Consider the following 13,089-nt stretch of genomic DNA (forward strand, 5'->3'; position numbering starts at 1 on the left):
TGACTCTTTCTATGTCGCCACCATCATCTGATACCAAAGCCTGGCAGAGATACAACAAAAAAAGAAAACTTCAGGCCAACATCTTTGATGAACATTGATGCAAAAATCCTCAATAAAATACTGGCAAATGAAATCCAGCAGCACATCAAAAACTTATCCACCATGATCAAGTTGGCTTCATCCCTGGGATGCAAGGTTGATTAATCATATGCAAATCAATAAATGTACTTCATCACATAAACAGAACTGAAGACAAAAATCACGTGATTTATTTCCACAGATGCAGAAAAGGCTTTTGATAAAATTTAACATCCCTTCATGTTAAAAACTCTGAATAACCTAGGTATTGAAAAAAACATACCTCAAAATAATAAAAGGCACATGTGACAGACTTAACAGCCACTATCATACCAAATAGACAAAAGCTGGAGGCATTCCCCATGAAAACCAGCACAAGACAAGGATGCCCTCTCTCATCACTCCTCTTCAACATAGCTCTCATATTAAGCACTAAATATGTGAAGGAAAACTGTTACCAGACACTACAAACACACACTGAAGTACACAGACCAATGATATTATGAAGCAACCACATAAAAAGTCTGCAAAATAACTAGCAAGCATCATGATGACAGGATCAAAGTCACACATAAGCATACTAACCTTAAATGTAAATAGGCTAAATGCCCCGATTAAAAGACATAAAATGTCAAGCTGGAGGAAAATTTCCCAAATGGAAAACAGAAAGAAGTAGGGGTTGCAATCCTAGCTTTTGACAAAACAGATTTTAAACCAACAAAGATCAAAAAGACAAAGAAGAGTATTACATAATGGTAAAGGGTTCAATTCAACAAAAAAAAAAGCTATCCTAAATATATATGCACCCAATACAGGAGCACCCAGATTCATAAAACAAGTTCTTAGAGGTGTACAAAGAGACTCAGACTCCCACACAATAATAGTGGGAGACTTTAACACCCCACTGACAAGAGTATTGAAAGAGAAAATTAACAAAGATATTCAGGACCTGAATTCAGTGCTAAATCCAGCAGACCTGATAGATATTTACAGAACTCTCCATCCCAAACAACAGAATAAGCATTCTTCTCATCACCACACAGAACTTACTCTAAAATTGATTACATAATCAGAAGTAAAACACTCCTCAGTAAATATAAAAGAACTGAAATCTTAACAGTCTCTCAGACCACAATACAATCAAATTAGAACTCAAGATTGAGAAATTCACTCACAACCACACAACTACATGGAAATTGAGCAGCCTACTCCTGAATGACTCTTGGGCAAATAATGAAATTAAGACAGAAATCAAAAAGTTCTTTGAAACTAATGAAACAAAGACAAAATACCAGATTCTCAGGGATTTGGCTAGAGCAGTATTAAGAGGGAAATTTATAGCACTAAATGCTTATCTCAAAAAGCTAGAAAGATCTCAAGTTAAAAACCTAACATCATAACAACAACAACCACAAAAAAAAAAAAAAAAAAAAAAAAAGCTAGAGAATCAAGAGCACATTCCAAAGCTAGAAGATGGCAAGAAATAACTAAGATCAGAGCTGAATTGAAGGAGACAGAGACAAGAAAAACACTTTAAAAAACAAATCTAGGAGCACTCCAGCCTGGGCAACAGAGCAAAACACCATCTCAAAAAAATAAATAAAATGTGGGAGGATCCCTTGAACCCAAGAGTTTGAGGTTGCAGTGAATTATGATCACACCACTGCAATCCCAAATTAGTACCATGAATCACCTAAAAGAGCTAGTTTGTGGTCCTGAAAATATTGTCTTATTATCTCGCCTTATCCCTTAATAGCCATGCCTCAGGCTCATTCCTACCAGGGAAAGAGTCATTTTGATGCTCTTGCTGCTGGATTGCTACTTTGTAGTAAACATTTCCCTGTGTCAGGCCCTGGCTAGATACAACATGGATTATCTCATTTACCTGTGTAACAAACCTGCACCTCCTGCACATGTATCCCTCAACTTATGAAAAAAGTTGGGGAAAAAACTTTAATACTTAAAATACTTTAATACTTAATCCTACAAGGTAAAGACTCTTTTTATCCCCACTTCAAAGTTTAAAATCTGAGACTCAGGTTAAGTAATGTGCCCAAAGTCATACAGTAAATTGGAGCTATATGTAGTGATCCATACCCATAGTCCCAGCTACTTGGGAGGTTGAGGCAGGAGGATTACTTGAGGCCAGGGGTTCCAGCTTCAGTAAACTATGATAGTGACACTGTCCTCCTGCGTGGGTGATAGAGCAAGACATTGTTTCTAATTAATTAATGTCATACAGTAAATAATGGAACTAGGTTTTGAATCTGAGGCTGGCCAACGCCAAATTGTTACATGATTGTGAGGCGATATTACCACTGTAAATTATTTTCTTTTCCCTTTTAGCAAAGAGCTTATTCAATTTATCAAAGAGACAGAGATTTATTTTTATTTTAAGGGATTGGGTCACATGATTGTAGGGACTGGCAAGTCTGAAATCTGTAGGCAAGCTGGAAAATCCAGCAGGAATTGATGTTGCTGTCTTGAATTCTATGGCAATTTGGTAACAGAATTCCTTGCTCTTTTCATTTGGCACCTCATTCTTCCCTTAAGGCCTTCAAATGATCGAGTGAGGTCTACCCACATTATGGTAGGTAATTTTCTTTACTTAAATTCTACTGATTTCAGTATGAATCATACCTGAAAACACCTTCACAGCAATATCTAAACTGGCATTGGACAAAACAACTGGTACTATAGCCTAGTCAAGTGGACACATACAATTAACCATCACACTATTAATTTTTTAAAAATTATAGGTCATTGTTTTGGACTAAGCTCTTGAACTAGGCTCCAACATACCAGAATAAAAATTAAAATGGAGCCACCCATGCTAAAGTTCCAAGCTACCAAACCTAAACCAAGCTGTTATGTGACCTGAGAAATCAGGAGAGAAAGAGAGCCAGTTTCCCAAATAGGCCACTATAAATCTTCAATCAGCTTGATAAGGAAGTCTCTCTGCTTTAATTCTAACACACACACACACACACACACACACGTAGCCTGAAGTAACCTAATATTAACTAGCCAGTTATTGTCTGTTGTTCTGTCTAGAAGTAACTAATACACTACTTGTTCTTTTCTTCTGCTTTCTTTAGGCCTTCTCTGTCTGTAAAGCCAAATTCTTCAGCTCAGCTCATCAGAACATTTATTTCACAGAATGAAGAACTACCTGGTTCTAGAATCACAAATAAAGCCAACCGAGATCTTACATTTGTTTTAATTTTGTTTTTTTGACACAATATAACATGCATAGTCATAGAAATGTGGGTATGTTAGTTCCCATAGTCCAATTTCCTTTTTTGTTTTGTTTTGTTTTTTGAGACAGGGTCTCGCTTTGTCACCCAGGCTGGAGTGCAGTGGTGAGATCTCAACTCATGCCTCAGACTCCCAAGTAACTAGGTTTACAGGTGCACACCACCCTACCCAGCTAATTTTTGCCTTTTCAGTAGAGATGGGGTTTTACCATGTTGGCCAGGCTGGTCTTGAACTCCTGACCTCAGGTGATCCATCCACCTTGGCCTCCCAAAGTGCTGGGATTATAGGCATGAGCCACCACACCCGGCCTCCTTTTTTAAAATGAGGAAACAGATGAAAAAGAAGTACCCAGGTTAAACGTGTTCAAAGGAATATGTACACATCCAAATTTCCAGAACCTTCTGTAAATTGCTTACGACCTAATAAAATTAAGTGAAAAAATTAAATCATTCCAAAACACCACGCATTCCTATTTTGAAGAATTAATTAGAAAAATTCAGCAAGCGGTCAGATCATTTCGCTCCTTCTCTTCAGACTAATGTTCCCTAACACCTGGATACTGGGACTACCTTCAGAGCATAGGAGGAGTCTGGAAATAGCTGACACAGCTCTCCCAGAAAGCTGACTTCTCTCAGGTCCTCTCCTGCCCCTCCTTCTCCAGCCAGCCTCTCCAGTTTCACCTTTCACTTCTCAGGTTTCTTTGGCTCCAGCTACGTTCTTTCCATTCATCCTCTTTTGCCTCTGAGCTTACAAATAAGCTATTCCCTTCCCTGTCTGAAACATTCTGGCACTACCACCCCCAGCCTCCACCCACCTTTTGCCTTGCAATGGCTGATTCACTCTTCAAGTCTCGACTCTTAGATCTCTTCCTCAGAATGCTTCCCATGTCCACGCAATGAGGTTGGAGGTCCTTCATGGTGCCCCTATGACATGCTGCACCCCTGCTCTTTCTATCTGCTTATTTATTTACATTCTCAACTAGCGTCTTAAGAGCAGAGATATTGGCCTGTCCCATGGTATCCTCAGCACTAGAGTCTGTCACATAATAAACATTCAAATAATTCAGGGGTGGGGGAAAGGAGAGGAAGGAGGAAAAGAAGGAATAAAGAAGAAAGGAATTTCTGCAGGCCCTTTTTTTGCACTGTGTGGCTTAGATCTCACCATTGGAAGACAATCTGTGATGGCATTTGCCCAGAGAATTGTCCAGTGTAGAGCAACTTTGGTCTTTTCAAATACTGGGGAATCTCTACCTAATGACCTGGCAACCTTAGAATTTGCTACAACAAGTTCAAGAATGTTGATAACACTGAGGAGTTATAGGTATAAGGTAACAAATGGTAGCAACAGGAATGGAGAGGGACCAAAAAAAGGAGTATTCAGATGTCTGCCTGCATTTGGGAGTGAAGAAGCATGCAAGATGGGGAAGATGGGAGAATCTGGTTTCCCGTACAAGACAATATCATCAACTCAATTCCATACTGAATTTGAAGTGTTATGAAAACACTCAAAATTAAGCTGAAAATATAAAGCAAAGCCAAGAAAACTGTAGCCCTTCACAAATTTGTCATCTTTATGTCAGTTACTGTTATGAAAAAAGTGTCAAGACCGGCCATAGTCAGACCAGGTATTGCCCACATGGAGTATTTTAAGGGTCATCAAAAATATTTTCTTCCCTTTACTGCCCATTATCATGTCAAGGTGGTATTTGTTATATATCATCAAATATATGTTGTATGTACATATATCTCTAGAAGGAAAAACAAACAGTAGCAGTGGTAACCTCTGAAAAGGGGGTCTTGAAAGCTTGGCAGTCAGGGGTGGGAAGGAGACTTAATTTCTACCATTTACCCTTTGGTACCCACTGAAATCTTTATCATATACATAGATTTTTTAATCTACAAAAGGAAAATTTCCTTTTAGGTTGTTTTTTTGTCTTGTTTTGTTTTGTTTTGTTTTGAGACAGATTCTTGCTCTCTCACTTAGGCTAGAGTGCAGTGATACAATCTCAGCTCACTGCAACTTCTGCCTCCTGGGTTCAGACTATGCTCCAGCCTCACTCTCCCAAGTAGCTGGGATTACAGGCGCACATCACCTTGCCCAGCTAATTTTTGTACTTTTAGTAGAGACGGGGTTTCATCATGTTGACCAGAATGGTCTCGATCTCTTGACCACATGATCCGCCTGCCTCGGCCTCCCAAATTGCTGGGATTACAGGCGTAAGCCACTGCGCCCAGCCTCCTTTTAGTTTTAAAAGTTAAAATTTGTTAACAGTGGGTTAATTATAGTACATCTATTAAGTGAAATAATGTATAGTCATTACAATGAAAGTGATAGCTCCAGATGTACTGATATAAAAGCTGTCTGTGATGATTCATTTGTTGTTGTTTTTTAAGACAGAGTCTCACTCTGTTGCCTGGCACCAGGCTGCAGTGCAATGGCACAATCTCGGCTCACTGCAACCTCCACCTCCCAGGTTCAAGCGATTCTCCTGCCTCAGCCTCCCAAGTAGCTGGGACTACAGGTGCAAGCCACCACGCCCAGCTAATTTTTGTATTTTTAGTAGAGACGGAGTTTCACCATGTTGGCCAGGATAGTCTCGATCTCTTGACCTCATGATCCGCCTGCCTCGGCCTCCCAAAGTGCTGGCATTACAGGCGTGAGACACCGCACCCGGCTGATGATTCATTTGTTAAGTAAAAAACAAAATTCAAATTGTAAATAGTAAAAGGCACCCATTTAAAATATGTATTAGCATGTGCATAGGGTAAATTGTATTTAAACATTTATTTATTAGTGTATGCATAGGAGAAAATGCCAAAATATACACTAAACTGTTAGCATTGATTACCTCTGCAAGATGGAATTAGAGGAGACTTTTGCTTTCTAAGTTTTACATTCTGACATTGTTGGAACTTTTATGAGGAAGATATTAGTCTGTAATCAGAAAAAAATGATAATCTAAAACAATTCTATGATATTGCAAATAGTCCAAGAACAAAGAGAAGGTCCTTACCTTCAGCAACCAGGGCAAATGTAAAACCCCCTAGATGAAAACCAGGTTTGTTTGCACTTGGACTTTGTGCATTAGGGCAGGAAGAGGAGGTATAATATGGTCTCGGCTCACAACAGCACCTCAGTAATATTTAATAATCAAGACTGAGACTATAGAATAGATACCACTTTTTCCCCACTATATGACAGTTTAGGTATTTATCACCAGGATGTTAAAAACTAGGGTCTACCCGTACGGTCATCACAATCTAAGATGATTTAACATCTTTGCTTTCCCCTATTTGCTGCTTCTCAACTATCCATTTTTTTTCCCCTTTCCCTTCACCCTCCTCTTCCCAGCCTTTTAAAAAATTGCCACAAGAGGGCAGCATCCTCATGCATAAGAAGGGCACTCAAGACATTGGTAACTATAAAAAGCAAAAGGATGCCATTATAAAAAGATGATCAAACTTTAGAGATTTCAGCATCTTGCTCTGCATATGTGTGCAGACACGTTTAATATTCTGTTAGAAACTATAAACAATGGATGGACAAGAAAGTCATACTGGTGTGTGGAGCTAATATATTTCCCTCTCTTCCAGATGCTGGCCAAGAAGAGCTGAAATAGAAAACAGCCTAGAACCAAAGACAATTCTAATGTAAAATTTTTTCACCAGGATGGAAGGGGACTCTTACGGCAATGCAACGACCATCAATGGCACCCCAGTAAACCACCAGCCTTTGGAACGCCACAGGTTGTGGGAAGTCATCACCATTGCAGCTGTGACTGCTGTGGTAAGCCTGATCACCATTGTGGGCAATGTCTTGGTCATGATCTCCTTCAAAGTCAACAGCCAGCTCAAGACAGTGAACAACTATTACCTGCTCAGCTTAGCCTGTGCAGATCTCATCATTGGGATCTTCTCCATGAACCTCTACACCACCTACATCCTCATGGGACGCTGGGCTCTCGGGAGTCTGGCTTGTGACCTTTGGCTTGCACTGGACTACGTGGCCAGCAATGCTTCTGTCATGAACCTTCTGGTGATCAGTTTTGACCGTTACTTTTCCATCACAAGACCCTTGACGTACCGGGCCAAGCGTACTCCAAAAAGGGCTGGCATCATGATTGGCTTGGCCTGGCTGATCTCCTTCATCCTCTGGGCCCCAGCAATCCTCTGCTGGCAGTACCTGGTTGGGAAGCGGACAGTTCCACCGGATGAGTGCCAGATCCAGTTTCTCTCTGAGCCCACCATCACTTTTGGCACTGCCATTGCTGCCTTCTACATCCCCGTTTCTGTCATGACCATCCTCTACTGCCGAATCTACCGGGAAACAGAAAAGCGAACCAAGGACCTGGCTGACCTCCAGGGTTCTGTCTCTGTGACCAAAGCCGAGAAGAGAAAGCCAGCTCATAGGGCTTTGTTCAGATCGTGCTTTCGCTGTCCTCGACCCACCCTGGTCCAGAGGGAAAGGAACCAGGCCTCCCGGTCATCCTCCCACAGGAGCACCTCCATCACTGGGAAGCCATCCCAAGCCACTGGCCCAAGCACCAACTGGGCCAAAGCCGAGGAGCTCACCACCTGTAGCAGCTATCCTTCCTCAGAGGATGAGGATAAGCCTGCCACTGACCCTGTCCTCCAAGTGGTCTACAAGAGTCAGGGCAAGGAAAGCCCAGGGGAAGAATTCAGTGCTGAAGAGGCTGAGGAAACTTTTGTGAAAGGTCAAACTGATAAAAATGACTGTGACTCCCCAGACTACTTTCTGTCTCCAGCAGCTGCTCATAGACCCAAGAGTCAGCAATGTGTGGCCTATAAGTTCCAATTGGTTGTAAAAGCTGATGGGACCCAGGAGACCAACAATGGCTGTCACAAAGTGAAAATCATGCCCTGCTCCTTCCCAGTGGCCAAAGAACCTTCAACGAAAGGCCTCAGTCCCAATCTCAGCCACCAAATGACCAAACGAAAGAGAATGGTCCTAGTCAAAGAGAGGAAAGCAGCCCAGACACTGAGTGCCATTCTCCTGGCCTTCATCATCACATGGACCCCTTATAACATCATGGTCCTGGTTTCTACCTTCTGTGACAAATGTGTCCCAGTTGCCCTGTGGCACTTGGGCTACTGGTTGTGCTATGTCAATAGCACTGTCAACCCCATCTGCTATGCCCTCTGCAACAGAACCTTTAGGAAGACCTTTAAGATGCTGCTTCTCTGCCAATGGAAAAAGAAAAAAGTGGAAGAGAAGCTGTACTGGCAGGGGAACAGCAAGCTACCCTGAAAAGTTAACAACTTATCTCAAAAGAACAATGACCACAGTCAACATCCTCTGAGAATGAGCAAGCTGATTCTGGTTTGTATATTTTCAAAAAGAAGACATCTCATTTTGAGTCCTTCAGGATTTCAGTAAAGGCTCAAGGTCTGTTGCTAAAAGGAAGGGATCACAGCTTCAGTAATTGCTGTCATATTAAATGACTCTTGCCTATGACCAAGGCCACCTGATGCCACTGGAGTTTGCCAATGAAGTAAAGGGATAGGCTCATGGCCCTTCACAGGGGAAAGCACACTTGGTAACAATGAACAGTGACTCAGGGAACTTTTGTCCCTTCTGTGGGGAACAGCAGGAACCAGGTGGAAACCTTTTCCTGTGGAAACCTATCATAGAACTTTGTGCAATATGTATGTGTCTATGAAGCTGTCTTGTGCCAGTAAGAACCAGGAGAATGGACATCAGTGTCACTTGTTAACAAGACTGATATTCAACTGGCTTCTAAGAATATCTTTGTAAACTGATCACTATCTATTATGCAGCTATTATGTGGTCTACGCTGTGGTTTGTTTTCCTCTCCCTACATCTGAGTGAAGGTCTTGCTCTTCCCTTTCATAGCCAATGTCAATTCCTCATACTTACTGAACTCACGGTGGTCTCCAGGGAACCATCCTTTCTCTCAGAATTCAGGATCTGGCAGGACTGAAACCTGGTCATACCCAGTGCTTTAAAGGGGCCTCCATTCTGCTAATACAGATGGATCAAGTCTCCACAGTCAGTTATTTTAGTTTTTGCTGGTGGAAATTTTTTCTTTTATCTAAACAAATATTGTGCATTCTATTTTGTGCCCATTTGAACCCACTTATTTATGTATGCTCTGTTCTTAGGAAGACTAATTGTGTAAGAGCCCTTCACTGGCTGAAGATTTTCTGCAGGCTATGGAGTTAAGATTCTTGCACTGTTTTCAGAGATCTTGCTTTCTAATCTCTTCACAGGACAAACCTGAGCAAAATGTGGAAAACAAATTTGCTTTTGAACTTCTTCCAGAGCCCCCTTGCAGCCTCCAGTTTCCCTTACTCAGATCCCCAATTCACACCAATACACAAGCAGGTCACTGTGCTGCCTCCAAGCAGAGGGTTGCATGGTGGGATGGGAGTGGAAAGACTTTCTTTTTTTATAGGTCCTTCAAATCAGGGCCTAAAAATGACTTACTCATTTCTCTCCAAATTCAGTCAAAAATGAGAAGGCCAGAAAAGCACACTTGAGGGTGCAATGAAGATAAAAATAATCTGAAAGCTTCATTTTTAAAAACAAAGTGTAGGTCATAGTAATCCATAAAAATAAAAGTTAATATGCATTAGAGAATGAGGTTTATTAAAAACCACATTTAATTGAAATCTCTAAGTGTACATAAACAAACTGAATCAAAGGACCTTTGTGGACAAAAGTCCACAAAGAAGCAGTAGTGTGGTACACAACAAGGATTTTAAAGACGAAGCACTCCTGTCAGACATTACTTAACCTGTTGGTTACATATGCAGCTGGATTTAAAGATTGCCAGACTTCATGCATCTCAGTGTAGGTCAGGTCCTTTTCAGTCTCATTTGCTAAGAGGATGGAAAAATAGCTGATTTAGTTGTCCAGGGAATTAGATCTGTACCTGAGTATGGGAGAACTTACCACTGAAGAGCATAATCAGCCTCTCATAGGATGTCCCAAGGCGGCTTCAGGGTAGTAGAATCTCAGGCAGGACAGGACTGGTTCCCCTACAGGGACTTGACATTGACATGAAACATCTTGGAAGCCGTATATCTGCTGAGCCTTTGTAAAGGGCAGGTTAACACTTGCCAAGAATTTGGTGGGAATAGTAATTGGCTCAGTTATCCATCACAGAGGCTTTCAGGCCTATGTGATGCCAACTGGGTGTGACTTCATGAGCAAACCTGCTCCACCAGCTCCAAATAAATAGTTGAGTTTTTTCATTTAAGGCTTTGATTCCTGACAAAGATGAAAATCCCTTTATGAAAATAGGCTTCTAAGCCCATATTGGGCATTCACCATTCACAGTTGAGAGTGAAACAAGTTAATTTAAACAAAAGAACACAAACCAGGAAAGGATGCCCCTGAGGGCACTCTGCACATTCCACTCTTGCTTAGGACTTGGCCTTTTTTGTTCATCTTTTGTGAAATTGATTAAGAAGCCTATTGCTGGGTATGGTGGCTCACACCTGTAGTCCCAGCACTTTGGGAGGCCGAGGCAGGAGGATTGCTTGAGCCTAGGGGCTCAAGACCAGCCTGGGCAACATAGTGAGACCCCATCTCTACAAAAAAAAATTAAATAGCTGGGCATTAGCAGGAAATGGTGGTATGTACCTGTAGACCCAGCTACTGCAGAGGTTGAAGCAGGAGGATTGCATGAGCCCAGGAGTTAAAGGTTGCAGTGAACTATGATCATATGATGATACCACTGCACTCCAGTCTGGGTGACAGAGCAAGACCCTGCCTCAAAAAAAAAAAAAAAAAAGAGAGAGAGAGAGAGAGAGGTTGATGCTTCCTTCTTGGCTTTGGAAAGCAGCCAGTTTTGCAAACTACCTATGCCCCTTGACATAGACAAAAAATACCCCAACCTACTAGGGACAACTAGACTTCTGTAGAATAGGAGCTTTAATGGGGTCCTCAGAATGAACAGACCCAATTGTAAACTACAGGGACCTGGTGGGTGGGTGGGTGGGAGGTGCCTGGCCTGACTTGAGATCTTAGGCCTTCTGTGCCCCAAGTCTTCCAGGCTTTGTCTATGGTAAATTATGTACAACTTTGGCTAGTTACCTACCGGAGGCGGTTACGTTGCTATCATTGTAATTTGTTTCTCCATGGCTCTGAATTTGATGGCTTGTCAGGGAATCTGTTTTCCATTCAATTTTTGGTTAAACAAAGCATTTTGTCAACATACCCGGCCTTTGCTTTGCTCCTTTGGTGAATGTCCTTTGAAGACAATGCTGATGCCAGCTCTTTGTAATTGTGAAATCTGTACCCAAACCTCTGGATTAGTATCTCTAGTTGTCTACTGTAAATGCTGGAATTACAGCAAAGGATATGGGGACTGGGCTGCTTTACTGTATTGTACTAGCACTATTACAGATATTAAAGAAATTTATCCACAGAGCAGTCCAATGCAGAGCGTTTAAATAAGAAAATGGCTTCACTGTAGCTTGTTAGATCCATCTATATTGGAGTTTCCACACACATTTGCATGGCCGGGCCTTTCAAGAATGTTGGAATTGATACACAACATGGGTACATGTCCTTCTTGCTACCTTTTGTGATTCCCCTCTTCCTCTAAGTTATCAAACTAAGATTAACTATTTACCAAACTAAGATTAACTACTTACTAAACTAAGATTAAATTACCAAACTAAGATTAAATAATAATGACAAGATATCTGTGAGTAAAATGCTTCCCCTTCCCTCTGGGACAGGGAGGTGGGGCAGACCTCAAACCACCGTCCTTTACCAGGTAGAGACTACACCAAAAGGAGCAGCAGCATTTCTTCTTAAACTACTTAAAGAGTCGGTGTCCCAGTCACTTCATTCCCATTTAAGTGATACTAATTTCCATCTCCCACAGGTCATTTTACTGCTAAAGTTCAAGTTTATGTAAAGTCTGTTTTTTGGTTTTTTGGTTTGTTTTGTTTTGTTTTTTTTGAGATGGAGTCTTCCTCTATTGCCCAGGCTGGAGCACAGTGGTACGATCTCGGCTCACTACAACCTCTGCCTCCCAGGTTCAAGCGATTCTCCTGCCTCAGCCTCCTGAGTAGCTGGGATTACAGGTGCCCGCCACAACGCTGGCTAATTTTTTGTATGTTTAGTAGAGATGAGGTTTCACCATGTTGCCCAGGCTGGTTTTGAACTCCTGACCTCAAGTGATCCACCTGCCTCAGCCTCCCAAAGTACTGGAATTACAGACGTGAGCCACCGTACCATACCAATTATGTAAACCCTTGTCCAATAAGGACCCCAGATTGAGAGACAAGAAGGGGGGAAATAAGTCTGTCAAAGAAGCTAGAAACAATTAAAAACAAAACTTTTTTGAAATCATTTAAAATTTACAGAAAAGTTGTAAGAGTACTATGAAAAACGTCTAATGTATTTCACCCACATTCTGCATTTAACAGTTTGCCACATCTGTGCCTGTTCCTCTGTATGTGTATGTTTGTGGACACACATTTTTTTTCCTCAACCATCTGAGAGTAAGTTGCAGACATCTTGCCAATTTACCGCCAAATACTTCTTGAGTGTGTATTCCTTCTTTTTTTTTTTTTTAAGACAGGGTCTCACTCTGTCGCCCATGCTGGAGTGGCAGATTCGACCTCCTAACTCAAGTGATCCCACCTCAGCCTCCCAAGTAGCTGGGACTACAGATGCATGCCACCACACCCGGATAATTGTTTCTACTTTTTGTAGAGATAGGGTTTCACTATGTTGTCCAAGCTAGTTTCG

The 13,089-nt window shown here is 41.6% G+C and overlaps 1 protein-coding gene across 2 annotated transcripts in view; it reads left to right on the plus strand.

Annotated features, from left to right (window-relative positions):
• The window catches only part of CHRM5 (cholinergic receptor muscarinic 5), an 86,498-nt gene extending 74,673 nt beyond the window's left edge, over positions 1 to 11,825 (plus strand). Inside the window, exon 2 of one of the 2 annotated variants that reach the window (XM_039462747.2) lies at positions 6,930 to 11,825. In XM_039462747.2, the coding sequence (XP_039318681.1) occupies positions 7,006 to 8,604 (1,599 nt within the window). In that variant the 5' untranslated portion in view covers positions 6,930 to 7,005 and the 3' untranslated portion in view covers positions 8,605 to 11,825. Of the gene's footprint in view, positions 1 to 6,929 lie in introns of those variants that run through there. The other variant, NM_001279992.1, reaches the window with a different exon arrangement.
• The last annotated feature ends 1,264 nt before the right edge of the window (positions 11,826 to 13,089 follow it).

This window comes from Saimiri boliviensis, chromosome 2 (genome assembly GCF_048565385.1).
Source record: "Saimiri boliviensis isolate mSaiBol1 chromosome 2, mSaiBol1.pri, whole genome shotgun sequence".
Taxonomy (NCBI): Eukaryota; Metazoa; Chordata; class Mammalia; order Primates; family Cebidae; genus Saimiri; species Saimiri boliviensis.